We start from the raw sequence: 19,244 nt of genomic DNA, 5'->3' as shown, positions 1-19,244 counted from the left end.
CATATCTTACCTTCAGTGGACATGGAAAATAATTTATCACAGTCCTCTTTATAATAGCCCTTAACGTATTTTAGAACTTACCAAATTTCCTTCCCGAGGACATCCTTTCAGACTGTGTTCCTACTTTTTAAACCTTTCCTCATAAGTTAGGGCTTTCTAAATTTGTTATATTTTTCTTGCTCTCCTCTGGCTTCTTCCAGAGCTGGATGGTATCCAGAGCTCTAGCGATTACACCAGATAGATTATCTCTTGTGTCTTGTACTGCATGTCCTGTTAATATGCCTCAGAGTGATATTAGCCTTTTTTGAAACTGCATCATATTTTCTGACATTCATTCAATTTGTGATCCACTATATCCTTCAGGTCTTTTTCAGAAATGCCACTGTCTAGCCATTTATTCCCCATTTTGCATTTGTGCATTTGATTTTTCCCCCCTCTTAAGCATAGTAGTTTGCACTTGCCTGTATTGGATTTCATGTTGGTGATTTCAGATCAAATATTTAATTTGTTAGGGTCATTTTGAATTCTAATGTTGTCTTCCAAAGTACTAGTAAACCCTCCCTGTTAGGTGGTGTTATCTGCATATTTTGTAAACATATAAACACTTCATTTTCAAAGGCATTAATTCAAATGTTGAATAGTATTGGACCCACCCATATTTCTCCCAATTTGACAAGAAACCATTGGTAATTAGTCTTTGAATATAGTCTTTGAATAAGTTGTGCATCCAATTTATAGCAACTTCATATAGACCAAATTTCCCTATTTTGCTTATGACACTGCCAAAAGCATTATTAAAATATTCAGTATTTTGTCAGTAGGCTAGTAACCTATGTAGTACTGTTTGAATTCTAAAATCAGCAGAAGCCATTCATGTAATCCAAGATGGCATGTTTCTACTGTGGGCAAGCACTCTTGGCTTCTTGGTTGTATTCAGAAGAGACCCAGATCTCTGAGAGTGCAGGCTGGGGAAGTTTTGCACATCCGCAGGCTTTAAAATGAAAACAAATCCACTGATGTAATATTTTGTATCCAGGCAAAGCATATTGTAGAAGGATACTAAGTATTAAATAATAATATTATAGTTACATGTAGTACTATAAATGTATACAGGCATTTTCTAGCTTTTGAAAGTGTACTATTTAAAGTAGCAAGAGAAAGACATCATGTGGAACAACAGTTCAAGAAAGGGGAGGGTAATGAAAAGGAAGGCTTATATACTGCTGAGAGGTGCGACAAGGCAGAAATTGAAGGGCAAGATAATTTAGATAGAGAAATGGAGCAGGATTTCACCCTTTAAGTCACTGGTCAAACTCCCAGAGGAAGTGTGGTCTAGTGGTTAGGGCTTGTCATGAGGCTAATGGGACTGGATTCAGTACCCAGCTCTGCTACAGGCTTCAGATGTGGTCTTAGGCAAGTCACTGAGTCTGTGCCTCAGCTTTCCATTTGTAAAATGTGAATAATAGCACTTCTTTATCTCACAGATGTTTGGATAAATATGGTAAGTACTGTGTAGTGAGCTCAGACACCACAGGGAATGGGGTGATATGGGGACCTAGCATTTCACACAAAGAGCGAAGTACAGGTTGAACCTTTCTAATCTGGAACTCTCTTGTCTGGCAAACTCTATAATCTGGCATGATTTTAGTTAGCCTGATGACCATTTATCATGTGCGTGGCCAAGTTTCCCATGGTCTCATAAAGTTTGTTTACAGCTATGAGCCCTGGCTCTTGGTGTTTTGTGCTATTATTTAGCTGTAATTTACCCCACATATCTTCCAAGAGTCCAGCAAGCAGTGGAAGTGTTGGTAATGTGCTAGAAAATATTGACCTCCCATCGCCTGGCAAATTCTCTTGGCTGGGACTTGTCAGCACCTGGACAAGAGAGGTTCAACCTGTACTAGGAGGGAAGAAACAACAGCAGGACTGGGATTAATTTGGGATCATAAAGGTAAGAATGAAGATTTTGAATTTTTAATATCTGAAAACATTCAGAAAGAAGATGGATCTAGTCAGATTGATGTAAAGGGAAGATGCCTTGAACATCATTATTTTGGATATATTTGAATAAGAAAGTAGTCATAAGAGGGGAGAATGAGAAACAGAATGTTACAGTTAGCTGGGTAAGAGATGACCAAAGCACAGACTGTTTGTAATTTGTCTATTTTTTTCTAATGTTTAATCATTTTGGATCCAATTACAATGAATAAAGGAAAAAATAAAGCCATCACTAGAGAAATATTTGGAAGGGATTATCAGTTGAACAGCACTGTTAGCTGGCTCTTCCTGCATTTGTGACTTGCACAGAAAACAAATAATAGCAGAATGCAACACCATCCACCAAGCTCTCCAAGATTTTCTGTCTGAATGCATGAATAATATAAGAGATCAGTTTTTTCCTAATGTTTTCTCTATGTGCTTCAAAGCACATTTTCTACATTGCTATGCATTATGTATAATGAGTCTGGTAATCAACCAGTGCCTTTTGACCTTTTCCTCTGGTTTCAATAATGAAGGCTACTTATGTATTTATTAGAGTGCCAAAAGTAGTTCTTCTCACACATGTATTTGGTACACAAGGCAGGTTAAAAATTTGGATGAATAGTTTACTCACAAAACTATGCAGTTACAGACAGACAAACTACTTACTAAATTGGGTTTATTTAGTGAATAGTTGGTCTGTTCTCCCTCCCCCCCCCGTCCCTAGCTGAGGTTTTATAAACAATATTTCTGTGTCTAGATTAGAGTGATCTGTTGACAGAAGTTGTTGTTGGAAGATATTTTCTGACCAAACTTCCGTTGACAGATCACAGCCAGAGGATCACTCTTCCTGTTGACAGAGCAGATTGAGAGGGGCCAAACTGCCCAGCTGCTCTCTTGACAAAACAGCCACTTGGAACCCTGTCAGACAGGGTCACGTGGTTGGCAATCCCTTCTGGAGCCCCAGTGAGATTTGCCCTTAGAGGGCTCCCTGCAGATGCCCATTCCCTGCCCATACTAAGGCATGCCTACCTTCATGAGCAATAGCATAGCTGCTAGAGCATGGCTTTAACGCTTGCCGAGAGACACAGTGTTTTCCAGCTAGCCACGGTGCATTTCACTGACCCCCACGCAGAGGTGCTTCTGCACCTGCTGCACCTCCTCATGGCCATCCTCCTCTTCCTCTGAGAGAGAAAGCCAGACACAAGCTTTGAGGAACTTACTGTGGCTACTGCACAGTCCCACATGTAGCCACCCTGGGAGGCTTCACACCAGGCTTCCTCTCTGTTACAGTTCTAACTGGTGGGACTGGCTGGTCATGGGGCAGTGGGACGACCAGCAGTGGCTCCAGAACTTCCTCATATGGGAAGCCACATTCCTGGAGCGCTGTGCCTAGCTCAGCCCAGCCCTCTGGAGACAAGACACCCAGCTGCAGCCTACCATCCCTGTGGAGAAGTGGGTCGCAGTCACCCTTTGGAAGCTGACCACCCCTGACAGCTACCACTCTGTGGAAAACCAGTTTGGGGTGGGGAAGTCCACCACTGGGACCATCCTCAGGGAGGTAAGGCACACTTGGGCTGCAGTCCCTGCATGGGAAGGGGAAGGTGTCTCACCAAAGGGCAGTGGGCAGTTCCCCTCCCCTCAGGAAGTGGGGTGAGGGGTGTGAAGGGTTGGGTTGTGGTGATGGGGGAAGCCCTGTCCCTGGGGGAACATGCCATCCCACTCTTACATTTACCTGTTGCCAGGGATGGGGGAATGGCCTCATGGGAGGATACTGGATAGCTCAGGGGGAGGAGATGGGAAGGGGGAGGGGACCTCCCCTGGGGCCCAGGGACTGCCTCCATAAGTCAGTAATGTGTGTGTTCAGTCCCCTCCCTTTGCAGGTTGTGAAAGCCATCAACACCAAACTGCTGCAAAAAGTCATCTGTCTAGCAAACATGGATGCACTTGTGGCCAGATTTACCTGTCTGGGGTTCCCAAACTGCATCAGGGTTATCAATGGGACCGACATAACAATCCATGCCCTTGACCACAATGTGGCTGAGTATATCAACAGAAAGGGGTACTTGTTCATGGTGATGCAGGCCCTGGTCAACCACCATGGACAGTTCATGGACATTTACTTCGGGTGGTTGGGCTGGGCACATGACACACAGGTATTCCACAACACCATTAGGTGTTGGAGGATGGAGTTGGGCATATTTGTCCCTCCCCCGGGAGCTGGTTGTTGGGGACATGCACATGCCACTGTGCATCATGGGGGATGCAGCCTACCCCTTCATACTGTGGATGATGAAGCCCTATACTGGCCAGCTGGACCCCAGCTGGGAACTGTTTGATGCCCACCTCAATCAGGCCTGGATGCAATCAGAGTGCATCTTGGGCTGCCTCAAGGCATGCTTTAGGTGTCTGCTCCCCTGCCTGGAAGTGGGGAAGCACAATGACCCTCAAGTTGTGGCTGCGTATTACGCCCTGCACAACATTTTGTCGAGGGAAAGGGGGAGGCCTTCCTCCTGGGGTCGGGGGTTAACGCCGGCCTCAGGTGTGAACAACCAGGCCCAGCTGCAATTCACTAGGCCTATCAAGATGGGGTGTGGATCCACAAGGCCTTGAGGGAGAGCTTCTTCCATGGCCCCCAGTAACCTTCCTCAGTGCCCCCATTAGCAGCGTTCTCAGGCCCACAGTCCTACCCCATTTCCACTGCAGATCCTCCCATCCCCCCATCACTGCTCTCCAACCCCCACTCAATAAACATGGATGCAGGAATGGTGCTCAAACAACAAATGTACTTAAACAAATAAAAATGAGTGCAAAACAGAAATGATGCAATAAAGAGCTAATTTCATCAAAGGCAAATGGAAAAACAATGAACTATTTACAGTGGGGGGACTTTGGATGGGGGGTATCAGAACTTGGAGGGGGATTTGGGACAGAGGGTGGTGGGCCTCAATCCATGGAGTGGGTGTGTGGCCACAAGCCCAAGTGAGAGTGGGAGCAGGGGGAGGTATGTAGGCAGTGGGGCTGCAGCAGGCTCTGTCTGCAGAGGGAGAAGGGGGGACCTGGGGAGCAGTGGGGGCAGGCATGACAGGTGGGGTAGGCCTGGCCCTCAGCCACTGCCAGAACTCAGTGAAGCCCAGTGGAATGACTGGCAGGGGCAGGGCAGCAGGGATAGGGATGGGGATGGCAGCCATGGGTGGCTGGGTCATTGTGTGCCACCAGATACCAGTGGTGGTGTCAAAGCGGGACAAAAGTTAGTTCCAGGCCTGAAACCACTACTCCTGGTCATCCCACACCCGCCACTCCAGGAGCTCCGTCATCTTCCCGACATCTGCACTGTGGTCCCTCTGGAGGTCCTCCGGCACCTGGCGATGGCTCTCCAGCTGTTGGCCTGCCCTGGTGCTTGGATGGGGCTGGCTCGCCCTGGTGGTGGTGTGGAGCTGGCTCGTTCTGGTGCTGGAGTGGGACGGGCTTACACTGGGGGAAGGTGGGGCTGGCCTGGCTGTCAGACAGTGCAGGTCAGCTGTAAGGAAGACAAGGAAGAGAGATGCTGAGTCATTCACAATGCAGCCCCGCAGGCTGTGCCCCCCACCATGAGCAGCAGCTAACACCTACCAGGCTAAGGGTTGTGAATGTCCCATGAGAAGAGCTAAGTGTATGGCTGCACAATGGGTCCTGCTGCTGGGGGGCTCCATGGTGCCTCTGGGACTGGGCTGACTGCTGCTGCTCCCACCCCAGGGATTGGGCTAGCAGCCAAGTGGAGGTATCTGGCCACAGAGGGGTCCCTTCATGGGTGATGGGTTAGCTGGGAGCAGGCCAGTCCTCCCAGCCCCCCCTCCCACACCTCTGCAGCTTGCAGCACTGTCTGCAGGAGTGGGTGCTGCCTCATGTTTGTGGGCTGGCTTGCGTGCTGGGACGTGCACTCCTCAGAGTGTCTGAGGTCAGCCTGTGTGGCTGGCCTGTTTCCAGCCATGGCAGATGCTAGCAGGCAACCCACCCCCACTGGCTCCTGGGGCTTATCTGGCCTCCTATGAGGCTAGTGGGCTGCTGACAGTGCCCAGAGGCTGCCTGCTGAGTCTGGGTGGCACACACTACCTTGCTTGTGGTTCCCCACATGTTGGGACCATAGTGCGAGGTCACATCTGAGCTGGCCTGGTAACTCTCACAGCACTCCCCATCTGCACTCACCTTCCACACCCTGGGGGTGTGTGACATGAGGGCTACTTACCACTTACCAGCACCCAGCTCCTATGACACTCTCAAGGTGGCCTGGGTCAGAAGGACTGACTCCAGGATAATCAAGAGGGTGCTCCCATGAGGGTTAGGTCCTGCGGTGCTGGTCCTTCTCTTTCTCTGGGGTCTTTGGCTGCAGGAAAGGACCTCCTGTGCCCTGTCGATATGGGCGGTCACAGGGGATGTGTTGTTGGCCCCCAGGTACTGGCGTAGCTCCCTATAGAAAGGGCAGGTGGTGGTTCCTGCCCCTGATCTTCGGCTAGCATCATGGGCCCAGGTGCAGCCCTGCTGAAGTGCTTTTACCTTCGCCTGCCCCTACTCCATGGCGCAGGGGTGTGTGTGGCCCCATTCTGCAAGTGTGGTGGCCATCTGGGCATACATGGGAGTGTTGTGCTGCTTAGCCTTGGGGTTGAGGAGGGTCTCTTCCTCATTCCACAGGTCCAGGAAGGCCTGGACCTTGGGCCCAGTCCTTTAGGATGGGGCCACATTCTTGGTGCCCTGGGGGTGGTCCTGGGACCCCTCAGGCTGCTCCCTCAAGGGTTGTGTGCGTGTGTGTGTGTCTCCTGGTGCCTGGCTTTCTGCATCAGGTAATATTGGCTGGAAAGAAGTGGCTTTGAGGGTGTGGGGGACTGTACCCTGTAGCCCTGCTGTCTCCATGCTCTCAGTTTCCTGCCACAGGATTTCCCAGGCTCCCTGTGACTTTAAGAAGGGCCAGAGGCAGACACCTCAGAGCAATGATTACTGTGGACAGGGTGTCCCCAAGACATATGCACAGCACCCTGGAAGCCTTTTCTGTTGACAGAAGGTCTCCCGGAATGTCAAGATTGGATTTTTGTTGATGGATCTCTGTCAACAGAGGCATTCTTCTCTGTGGGTAGTGGGATAACACTGTTGACAAAAGTGCTGTATTCTGTTGGTTTACTGTTGACAGAATACCTTGGAAATCTGGACATTCTGCAGGTTTTGTTGACAAAACACCAGTTTTGACATAGTGTAGACAATAACCTATGTTTTGACTTTGGATTTTGAAATTAAATTTTAGTGGTTTAGAGGTTTATCCTGATACATTTAAAACAAGCTAAAAACAGTTGACAATGAAACAAAATGAATAAACTAACCTAAACAAAACAAAACAAAACCTTGTTTCAGATTTACCCGAAATGAACTTTTACCCCTGAGATTTTTTTGTTTCGCAATTAGCATGAAAAATCAGCATTACTTAGCTTTATTGGTACAAGTAAAATTTATCCTATCCTCAGCAATATATATTCTATATTCCCCATTGAGTTATCTGAGGGTTACTTTCTGTTCTGTGAGGTATCAAGCGATGCCAACATTCAAAGAAACATAGTGACTTGCTTTATAATTTTACTTCCTGGTGGTCTGTTAGAATTTAAGGTGTGGATATACTAGGATTTTATACTTGTTTCTACAATATGCAGCAAATGTTATGAAGTTTTGGTTTATTGTATTAAAACCTGAGTAATTCATTTCCATGTACTCAACATCAAAATTAAGGCAGTCCTATATGTTGAGGGCCTCTGATATGAGATTGTAGTATAGGGAATGTTGAGTAAATCCTGAGATCTGATTGCCTGGTACTCTTTATAACGTGTTTCAGCTTTTAAATATATATTAGATCTGAGTAGCTATTTTGATACATAGTGTACTGCCAGCCAGAAAAAAATAAAGGTAGCAGGACAGATATCTTTGATATGGGGATAGCGTGTTAATGTTGTGTTTCTTCTGAAAACATCATCATCATTTTCAATAGACATACTGATCTTGTCTAAAGCTCCTTTGAGATGATGCACACAGCAATTGAGGGAATAATTGTGTGATACTGCTATTTGTTTCCAGGTACAGGAGCTAAAGTTGTTTTCTTTTTTGTAGGTACTTGCTAGTCAATATATCCAAGGCCTTGTGTGTGTGCGTGTGCATGTGTGTATGTGCCTGAGTGTAACCTCAGGATAATACAGTAGAAAAATGTAGGAAAATCTGTGTAGTGTATTCCCAGTTGTGTACTGGTCTCATCAAAATTATACCCGATGACCTCTTCCTATGATTGATTATAGTTAGAGAAAAACTACAGCAATCTTAAATTAATGTCTGTGAAGGAACTAGATATTTCAGGCTTAAAATACCTAAAGATGCATTTAGAACTGATTTGTTTCACCATCAATATTAATTTGCCTGAATCTACAATGAACAGAGAGCCTCTCTGGCAATACTTATTGAATGTGAGTAAGAAAATACAGTACAGTATTTCTTTCCTCAGCTCAATTTGAGCTATAATCATAGTAGAACACACAAAAAATTTAACCTAATCTTAAAATATTAATGACCCCTCTAAAAATAGCTTAGAATTTATTTGAGATTTATTGTAGCTAATTCTAACAGTGAATTTTGTAAATATAAAAAGATAAAAAATTCCTCCTGTTCTGTATTCTTTTCAACAAAATAGCTAAAATTATGTCAAAGCCTGTTGTTATTTGATGTGGTGATAGAAGCAGCCTCTTATTCAAATTATTATGGTCCTGTTAGTCTGTTCTCAAATAGTCAAATACAAAATAAGGCCCTTATGCTGCAAGACACTCTGGGTGAATAAATTTGTTTGCCAATACAAAGTCCTATTGAGTTTTGATATTTTGATTCAGTAGAGCTGTACAGAAGAAGGATCTGGAACTGCAGATATTGGTGGATAGGGGCTTGCTTCTACAAAGTTTCCTGAAGAATTGTATTGTAAAAATGAAATTTTGTTTAGCGCTGTAATCCTGGAGAAGTAATGCCAATATGTTTTTCCGCAAGAAGAGAAAAAAATTGTGAAGTTTAATTACAACTTAAAAATAAAAGGCAGAAGCAATTCTGTTGCAGATGAACAAATTAGTTAACTGATTAGACGAAAGACAAATATCTTTCAACTTATAATTGCCATCATTCAAGTTGGAATCCCTTTACTTTCTTGTAAGAGTTTGTCTTCTTATTGTGATTCCAGAATTTGGAAAGCTGCCTTCATTCTGTTTTGATGCCATTATAGTCTATATTGTCTAGCTAATCAATACTCTGCATCGATCATTGTTGCTGTTTCACCTTAATGGGCCTATTTTTATAAAAATTGGACATTTTTATATATTGTTACAAGTTTTTTTCCTGCATTTGGCATATATTTTTTATTTTGATTCAAACAACAATTTATGTGAGCATAATATGTCATTGGTGTCAGAAACACTAGTGAAAGCACAATTTAGATCTTGTTAAACCTATGTTATGTATCATAGTTATTACTATTTGAAAGTCAAAATATATCAACAGATAACAAAATTACCACAATTATTTCTTCTTGTTAAACACATGGGAAGAATGAATTTGGGAAATAGGTTAGGCTACATTTTTTGTGGAGACCATGCTTTATTACACTGCACTACTTTTTCAGTATATATGTGAGAAAAGACCTGGAGGAGACAATATAGAAGCATATATTTTTAATATTTTTAATGATATATAAAATATAAATCTGGACTTAATCCAGCAACTGGATTGCATATGTTACATTTACATACGTTACATATACATTTTCTTTGTATAGCTCTTTGCAGCTGCAAATTGAAACTAAACAAATTGTGGCTGGAAATAAGATGGAAGATTTTGGTTTTGTTTTCCTAATAGAATGAGGGTAACGAGTTATTTTAAATAATTATTTGAACAGCTTATTTAGGGGTGTGGTGGATCCCTCCTCACTTGAAATCTTTAAATCAAGATGCTTTTTTAGGTCATCTAGACATTATGAGCCTTCTACAGTAACCAGGTGGTGAAAATCTGTGGCCTGTGTTATACACAAGGTCAGACTAGATGATGATAATGGTCCTTTCTAGTCTCTTTGTTAACAGAACTGGGATTATTTTTTCAACCACAGAAAAGAGGACAATTCTCAAATGACACAGTGCAATATTTTAAGAGAGTATATGAGGCTGGGACAGGAAGTGACAAATACAAAGGCATTTGTAGAGGGTCAAAAAGTAACTGCTCATATTTGAATGTTGCTAGGATGGCAGGTAACATCCTGGATTTTCTGAAAAAGGATTTCAGTCTTTAATTACAAGTTATTTCTTGATGTATGTCTCCTCCGATGGATAGCACCCTGGAAAGTTGAGCAGGGGGATTGAGGTTTGTTAGTTACTGTTAGTTTTTACATTTTGAGTTAACTGTAAGGAGTGAATTTAAAAGGGTTTGTTTTTAACTTAATTTTTTTTTGTGTATATGTAATTAATGTTGAACTTGCTGGGAACACTGTGCACAATTAGCAAGGACAATTTATAGCCCTTAGTGAATTCTGTATTTAACAAACTTTTTTAGAGATCTGATTATCGATTATCAAGTAGTTCATTTGACAAACCCACCTCAGCAAAGTGCATAAAATCTGGGGAGAGTGATAATTTTTTCACAAGTGTCTAGGCTTCCTTGTTAGTAATCTCAATGAGACATGACTATGAATTGAACTGTAAAAATTTGATAGATCTTTGTTAACACAGGATAATTCAAGGACTACATTGTGTTTGCCTTACAGACACTGGCTATCACGCCTGACTGACCCTGCAAGGAGACTCACTGAAGAGGTAATGCTCATGACATAAGAAGTCAATAGAGTAAAATGAATCACAGCCTCATCCTAATATTCTATGTAAGTGAAAGGTTAAAGTTGATATTGGTGATGATGTGCCAAAACCAATTTTTTCTTATTTTTCCCTTTCTCTAAATTTCTAACTTAAGTCCTAAATGTTTAATTCTTGGGTCCACTGAAGTCAATGGTAAAATTCCTGCTGGCTTCAGTGGGGCCAGTTATTCACCTCAAGTCAGCAGAAATATCTCCTACATCTGCTGGCTTTGACAGGTGTGAATCTCTGATTCAGTTGTCCTTTGTCCTCTTAAATTGCACAATTTAGCGCCTTTAAGAAAGTGTAAAGTATTGGAGGGGTAGCCGTGTTAGTCTGGATCTGTAACAGCAACGAAGAGTCCTGTGGCACCTTATAGACTAACAGAAAAGTTTTGAGCATGAGCTTTCGTGAGCACAGACTCACTTCGTCAGATGCTGGTCTTGGAAATCTTCAGGGCCAGGTATAAATAAGCCAGAGCAAGGGTGGGGATAACAAGGTTAGCTCAGTCAACAAGGGTGAGGCTTACTACCAGCAGTTGATCTGGAGGTGTGAACACCAAGGGAGGGGAAGCTGCTTCTGTATTTAGCCAGCCATTCGCAGTCTTTGTTTAAGCCTGAGCTGAGGGCATTGAATTTGCAGATGAATTGTAGCTCAGAAATTTCTCTTTGGAGTCTGGTCCTGAAATTTCTTTGCTGTAGGATAGCTACTTTTAAGTCTGCTACTGTGTGGCCTGGGAGATTGAAGTGCTCTCCTACGGGTTTTTGTATATTGCCATTTCTGATGTCTGATTTGTGTGCATTTATTCTTTTACGTAGAGACTGTCCAGTTTGTCCGATGTATATAGCAGAGGGGCATTGCTGGCACATGATGGCATAAATTATATTGGTATATGTGCAGCTGAATGAATCCACGATGGTGTGGCTGATCTGGTTAATAAAGACACTGTCCCAGCCCTGAGGAGTTTGTATTCTGCAACAAACAAATCGGAAGCCGTATAATAAGAAGCAAAGTAGGGCAAAAAGACAAGCCTCAAGTATAACAATATTTCAGTAACTGTTGCTGAATTATTAATGTAGTACTTACTTTCTAAATTTAACACTTATGAGCTGCGTCTACACGTGCCGGCTACTTCGAAGTAGCCGCCCCAACTTCGAAATAGCGCCCACCACATCTACATGTGGCGAGCGCTATTTCGAAGTTGAAATCAACATAAGGCGGTGAGATGTCGAAGTCGCTATCCTCATGAAGAGATGGGAATAGCACCCTACTTTGACGCTGAACGTCGAAGTAGGGCACGTGTAGCCGATCCGCGTCCCGCAATATCGAAATAGTGGGGTCCGCCATGGCGGCCATCAGCTGAGGGGTTGAGAGATGCTCTCTCCAGCCCCTGCGGGGCTCTATGATCACCGTGTGCAGCAGCCCTTAGCCCAGGGCTTCTGGCTGCTGCTGCTGCTGCTGCAGCTGGGGATCCATGCTGCATGCACAGGGTCTGCAACCAGTTGTCGGCTCTGTGGATCTTGTGCTGTTTAGTGCAAGTGTGTCTGGGAGGGGCCCTTTAAGGGAGCGGCTTGCTGTTGAGTCCGCCCTGCGACCCTGTCTGCAGCTGTTCCTGGCACCCTTATTTCGATGTGAGCTGCTTTGGTGTGTAGATGCTCCCCTGCAGCGCCTACTTCGATGTAGTGCTGCCCAACGTCGACGTTCAACGTCGACGGCACCAGCCCTGGAGGATGTGTAGACGTTATTCATTGAAATAGCTTATTTTGATGTTGCTACATCGAAATAAGCTATTTTGATGTAGCATTCATGTGTAGACGTAGCTATGGATATTAAAGTACATATTTACACAGTACTGTATATGCCATTAATAAACAGTACATTTTGTGAGTATGGGGGTAATTAATAGCAGGCTCAAGTCATGTACAATGCCAGAGGAATTGTATAAAATTACAAATGAGAATTTTGACACTACTGATAGTAAACCTTACAGAATTCCAATGACTTGCTGCTTTAGAAATAAAATCTTGCTGGACAAGTGTACCAGAAGTGATGTGGAAGGAAGATATTTGATGATGTTGGAGTTAAGGCCCTGACCCTAGAAATAATTACATATGTGTTTAACTTAACTTATGAGGGTGTTGTACAAGCAAGTAAAACTTAGCATATGGACAAATATTTTCAAGATCTAAACTCAAGCTTATACCAGTATAAAAAATGTACCAGTATAAAAAGTGTAACAGAATAAGGTGGCAACCCTGGTACTCTTAGGCTGTGTCGACACTACCCCTCCCTTTTGGAAGGGGTATTTAAATGCCATGAATCGGAACTGGTTAGGGCATTGATATGAATATTTTGCACCTCTTAAGCATAATGGTGGCCAGTTGTGCTTCGAAAGTGCTGCTTTCAAAACACAAACTGGCTGTGTTGACATGGGCACTTTGAAATAAACCCCAGACTTGGAAATTGGGAATAAGGAAATTTCAAAGTCTGGGGTTTATTTCAAAGTGCCTGCATCTACACAGCCAGTTTACGTTTCAAAAGCAGCACTTTTGAAGTGTGACTGGCTACTACTATGCTAATGAGGTGCTGAATATTCATATCGATGCCTCATTAACCAGTTCCGATCCATGTCATTTACATGCCCCCTCTGAAAATGAGGGGTAGTGTAGACACAGCTTAAGACTACCGGGGTTGCCACCTTATCCTGTTACACTTTTTATACAGGTGGCTTTGACAAGTGTGGTACAGGAGCAATTGTTGAGTCTAGTTTAAGACTCAATCAATTGATTTTTGTTAACGTCAAACTATCATCCTGTCTGTCACCTTATTGCAAAGGAAAGTTATTGACACTGCTGTATCAGGTTTCCATCAGTTTTCTTTTAGCCCCAGTTATGGTACAGAATCAGAACTTGTATTGTTCATCAAATAGCATGAAATATCTGTTTTAGTGGAGGATTATGGGCTACACTGTGTTCATTATGAGAATGGCAGTTAGGTTTGTGTGTCTCTTCATTAAACTAGGATGGTGCATTTGAGTGGGATTCTCCTGAAACCTAGCTGAGATAGGCATTTGGCTGAGACTTACTGCCTAGAGGTATAATATCTGCTCTTTTGTTTAGGAAGTTCACCTCCCTTTGTCGCGCTGTTTGATATCTTATGGATATTGTTAGTTTCTCAACTCCTTCTGGATGTCAGTGGGATTGCTGGGCATCTGTTCTTGGTATTGTGTGGCTCTCTCTTTATGATTTTTTTGACTTTTGGACCATATTGAAAGGCCTCTCTCTCTTTCTTTGCAGGTTTTCTCTTCTTGTTGAAAGTGTGGTTAATTTGATGGGGAGGTGCTGAGCTGCTGAATAGAGTGATGGGGGCACTGAGATTGTGGGAAATATATATCTGTATCTATATATATTAGATGATGTGAACCTGTGCCTCTTACATGTGGAGTGGCTTTGTTTCAACCCCCTAAATTAATCTGAGGTTTAAGTGGCGAAAAGCTCTTCTTATTCCAATTTACCATCCCTCATCGTACTTATGCCAGAAGCTGCCAATACTACGACAACTCTTAGGATGGTGGGAGCATGCAGGTGACCTAAGCCATTCCAGTGTTGCTAACATTTTGACGTGGGGGTGTACTGCCTTTTTGGGGTATGCTGTGATATCCCAAAATATAGGCAATGCAATAAGTTAGAGTGAATAGCCTACAGTTTACCCCCTAGCCAACAGGCTGCTGTACTGCTTGTGCTGGGGGTCTCAGGAGTAGCTGGGGATTTCTGTGCACTCTGAGTAGGATTTTTAGCTCAATCATGCTTTTGCTGGGCTCTGACTTGTGAATTGGAACTCTCTCCAGAGTTGTGCAGTGCACTGTGCAGCCTTAGCTCTCAAAGTGGCCTGTTGTCTCTGCAAAAAGGCTACTTTTGTATTTATACCCCTATTTCCAGTGATTGATAACATTTTGTGTGGTATTTTATTGCCACTCTCACCTTGAGAGATGAGCAACATAAAGACACTTCAGTTTTCATAATATCTGTGCAGCAAATTGCTTTATGATTTCTTGCTGAGGGAAGTTTTACCACTTCCTTGGGCAGAGAGGGGAGACTTCTCCAGTTTGTAATCATACGGGTGCAATGAATTTAATATTCAAGCTTATCTACTTTATACATTTGCATCTGCTGGGGGTTTTATCCTTTACTAATTCAAGCATTATAGTGGCCATAGAAATGGGTTGGCTTTACCTTTAAGGTGGCTTGAATGTGAAAAGACTGGAACAAGTTCTTCATGACAGACGCAGTATTGCACAAATCGAATACTGAGAACTTAATCAAGATTTGTGTGAGATATGAAAAAACCTACTGAGCTATCTGGCACAATTCTTCATAATAATGTTTACATCCTCCATCTCTCTAAAGACTCCTTTAATCTTCTTCTGTTTCCCAATCTTTTAGCCTTATTCTAGAACACTTTCCCTAGGAGAAGCAGTAACACTAAAGTGTGATCAGACAGGTTGGTTGGATTTATTGGAATTAAAACTGGATATTACAGTTTCACTTCAGAACTGTCAGAATTTTGATATCCGGGCTTTTCCCCTTATTAATTAAAACAGAAAGTATCTGTTTATGTTGTCTTTCCTCTCAACCATGCTAGGGAGGATTTTAAAAGACTCAGATGTTATGGAGCAGTGCAGTCCAGTATATATTGACTTGGCCTGACACCTGCTAGAATATATGTTCAGTAAATTTCTGAATCATTTTATTGTTCTCCATGTGTACAGCAGTGGAAGCCAACAGGCTGTTTTTTCCTGATGTGCTGGCTTAAAAACACATCAACTCATTCACAGGCTTGCACAGAATTGGGCTATTCAGGAGACTAAACATTCACCTTTCCTTATGCTGCACTGGTTTTGTGGGGGTGAGAGGCCAAATAGTGGAAGTAGGGGATGGAGGATCAGGGGAAGCAAATGTTCCTAGGTATATACAGTGCTGTTTTGTGTCTGTACTGGGATGGGCTGGGTGGTGCTGGTGGGGTGAGAAGGAGACAAGCAGCTGAGTACCGGCACCTTTTTTTAAAACAAAAAAAGGCACTGGCTATAAACATTAGCCTTTTATCTGCTCTATTTTGGATTTCTTTTTCTTTAGTGGACAAGTGTTACTAGACATTTAAAAAACATTCTCCTTTCGCTACCTGTCAGCATATGGTGTGCTGCTGTTTTCTATTATATGCAAAGCGGCCCTGGTGACATGCATAAAACCTTGTCCTTGTAGGAGTTCCCTGTCACCACCAACTGGCATCTGAGATTAGCACAGAGGCTCTGTTGTTCAAAGATTACTATTGTGTCTCAGATTGAAGTGTCTCATGGCTGGCTGCTTTTGGTAAATGCCACCCACCTGCTTCGAGGGGTAGAGAGAGTTGATAGGGCCAGTGGTGCAAGTTGATAGTCCCAGCAGCAAGGGAGGTAGGCAGTGGTTCTCAACAAGGGGTACATGTACCCCAGGGGGATCCAGAGGTCTTTAGGGGGTTACATCAGTTTACATAGATGTTTGTCAAGTTTTACTACGGGGTCCTTAAGGCTGCGTCTACACGTGCACGCTACTTCGAAGTAGCGGCAGTAACTTCGAAATAGCGCCCGTCACGTCTACACGTGTTGGGCGCTATTTCGAAGTTGAAATCGACGTTAGGCGGCGAGACGTCGAAGTCGCTAACCCCATGAGCGGATGGGAATAGCGCCCTACTTCGACGTTCAACATCGAAGTAGGGACGTGTAGACGATCCGCGTCCCGCAACATCGAAATAGCGGGGTCCTCCATGGCGGCCATCAGCTGGGGGGTTGAGAGATACTCTCTCTCCAGCCCTTGCGGGGCTCTGTGGTCACCGTGGGCAGCAGCCCTTAGCCCAGGGCTTCTGGCTGCTGCTGCTGCAGCTGGGGGTCCGTGCTGCATATACAGGGTCTGCAACTAGTTGTTGGCTCTGTGTATCTTGCACTGTTTAATGAAAGTGTGTCTGGGAGGGGCCCTTTAAGGGAGCGACTTGCTGTTGAGTCCGCCCCGTGACCCTGTCTGCAGCTGTGCCTGGCTCCCTTATTTCGATGTGTGCTACTTTGCCGTGTAGACGTTCCCTCGCTGTGCCTATTTCGATGTTGGGCTGAGCAACGTCGAAGTTGAACATCGACGTTGCCAGCCCTGGAGGACGTGTAGACGTTATTCATCGAAATAGACTATTTCGATGTCGCAACATCGAAATAAGCTATTTCGAAGTTGGGTGCACGTGTAGACGTAGCCAAAGAAGCGCTAGCAAGGTCTACAAACTAAAATTTCATACAGACTGTGACTTGCACATGCTGTTCTATGTACTATACACTGAAATGTAAGTACAATATTTATATTCAGTTAATTTTTACAACTATGGCTACGTCTACACGTGAAGCCTACATCGAAGTAGCCTATTTCGATGTGGCGACATCGAAATAGGCTATTTCGATGAATAACGTCTACACATCCTCCAGGGCTGGCAACGTCGATGTTCAACATCGACGTTGCGCAGCACCACATCGAAATAGGCGCAGCGAGGGAACGTCTACACGCCACAGTAGCACACATCGAAATAAGGGTGCCAGGCACAGCTGCAGACAGGGTCACAGGGCGGACTCAACAGCCAGCCGCTCCCTTAAAGGGCCCCTCCCAGACACACTTGCCCTAAACAGCACAAGATACACAGAGCCGACAACGAGTTGCAGACCCTGTGCATGCAGCATGAATCCCCCGCTGCAGCAGCAGCAGCCAGAAGCCCTGGGCTAAAGGCTGCTGCCCACGGTGACCATAGAGCCCCGCACGGGCTGGAGAGACAGCATCTCTCAACCCCCCAGCTGATGGCTGCCATGGAGAACCCCACAATTTCGACGTTGCGGGACGCGGATTGTCTACACGGTCCCTACTTCGACGTTGAACGTCGAAGTAGGGCGCTATTCCAATCCCCTCATGAGGTTAGCGACTTCGACGTCTCGCCGCCTAATGTCAAAGTTAACTTCGAAATAGCACCCGACGCGTGTAGCCGCGACGGGTGCTATTTCGAAGTTAGTGCCGCTACTTCGAAGTAGCGTGCACGTGTAGACACAGCCTATGTGATACAATTAGAAACTAAGCATTTCATCAGCATCAGTGTGCTGTGACACTTGTATTTGTAGGGCTGATTCTGTAAGCAAGTAGTTGGTAAGTGGAGTGAAACTTGGGGGTTCACAAAATAAATCAGACTCCTGAAAGGAGTGCAGTAGTTTGGAAAGGATGAGAGCCACTGCACCAAGGAACATGACTCCTCATTCCTTGGAATGTCTGATTTTCATTCACCAGTGGGGAAAGGGTGGTGCTGGTTGGCCAGTATTTCCCAATTCCCAGGATTTAACCCAGTTCAGGGGCCACATGGCACCTATTTTTGCTCACTTCCAGCAGCCCATGCTATTCCCTCCAAACTAGGAATAGAAATCTGGCCTGACATGCTGTGAGTCTAGCTAGTTGCCTATTTGGGGGTTGGGAAGACACCATATTAAAGGCCCAACTTAAATGTATACCCCAAATTAAAAAAACACAGTAAGAGACCTAAAAAAGAGCCACCATGGCTTAACAACCATGTAAAAGAGGCAGTGAGAGATAAAAAGGCATCTTTTAAAAAGTGGAAGTCAAATCCTAGTGATGAAAATAGAAAGGAACATAAACACTGCCAAATTAAATGTAAAAACTTAATAAGAAAAGCCAAAAAAGATTTTGAGGAACAGTTAGCCATAAATTCAAAAAAACAAACGTAAAATGTTTTTTAAGTACATTAGAAGCAGGAAGCCTGCTAAAAAAGCAGTGGGGCCCCTGGACGATAGAGACATAAAAGGAGCAATCAAGGAAGATAACGCCATAGCGGAAAAACTAAATTATTTCTTTTCTTCGGTCTTCATGGCTGAGGATGTTAGAGAGATTCCCAAATCTGAGCTGTCCTTTATAGGTGACAAATCTGAGGAACTGTCCCAGACTGAAGTGTCATGAGAGGAGGTTTTGGAACTAATCGATAAGCTAAACAGTCACAAGTCTCCGGGACCAGATGGCATTCACCCAAGCGTTCTGAAAGAACTCAAATGTGAAATTGCGGAACTATTAACGGTGGTTTGTAACCTATCCTTTAAATCAGCTTCGGTACCCAATGATTGGAAGACAGCTAATATAACACCAATATTTAAAAAGGGCTCTAAAGGAGACCCTAGCAATTACAGACCAGTAAGTCTAACATCAGTACTGGGCAAATTAGTAGAAACAATAGTAAAGAATAAAATTGTCAGACATGTAGAACATGATTTGTTGAGCAAAAGTCAACATGGTTTCTGTAAAGGGAAGTCGTGTCTTACTAATCTATTAG

The 19,244-nt window shown here is 43.9% G+C and overlaps 1 protein-coding gene across 1 annotated transcript in view; it reads left to right on the top strand.

Moving 5' to 3' along the window:
- Nucleotides 1-19,244, top strand: part of CTNNA3 (catenin alpha 3) — a 751,450-nt gene that overhangs the window by 180,083 nt on the left and 552,123 nt on the right. The window contains 2 exon segments of the mRNA XM_074999587.1: nucleotides 2,146-2,208; nucleotides 2,210-2,391. Of these exon segments, the coding sequence (XP_074855688.1) occupies nucleotides 2,146-2,208; nucleotides 2,210-2,391 (245 nt within the window).

This window comes from Carettochelys insculpta, chromosome 7 (assembly GCF_033958435.1).
Source record: "Carettochelys insculpta isolate YL-2023 chromosome 7, ASM3395843v1, whole genome shotgun sequence".
NCBI lineage: Eukaryota > Metazoa > Chordata > Testudines > Carettochelyidae > Carettochelys > Carettochelys insculpta.
The sequence above is the reverse complement of the archived record's forward strand: the minus strand, read 5'-3'. Positions and strand labels throughout refer to the sequence as shown.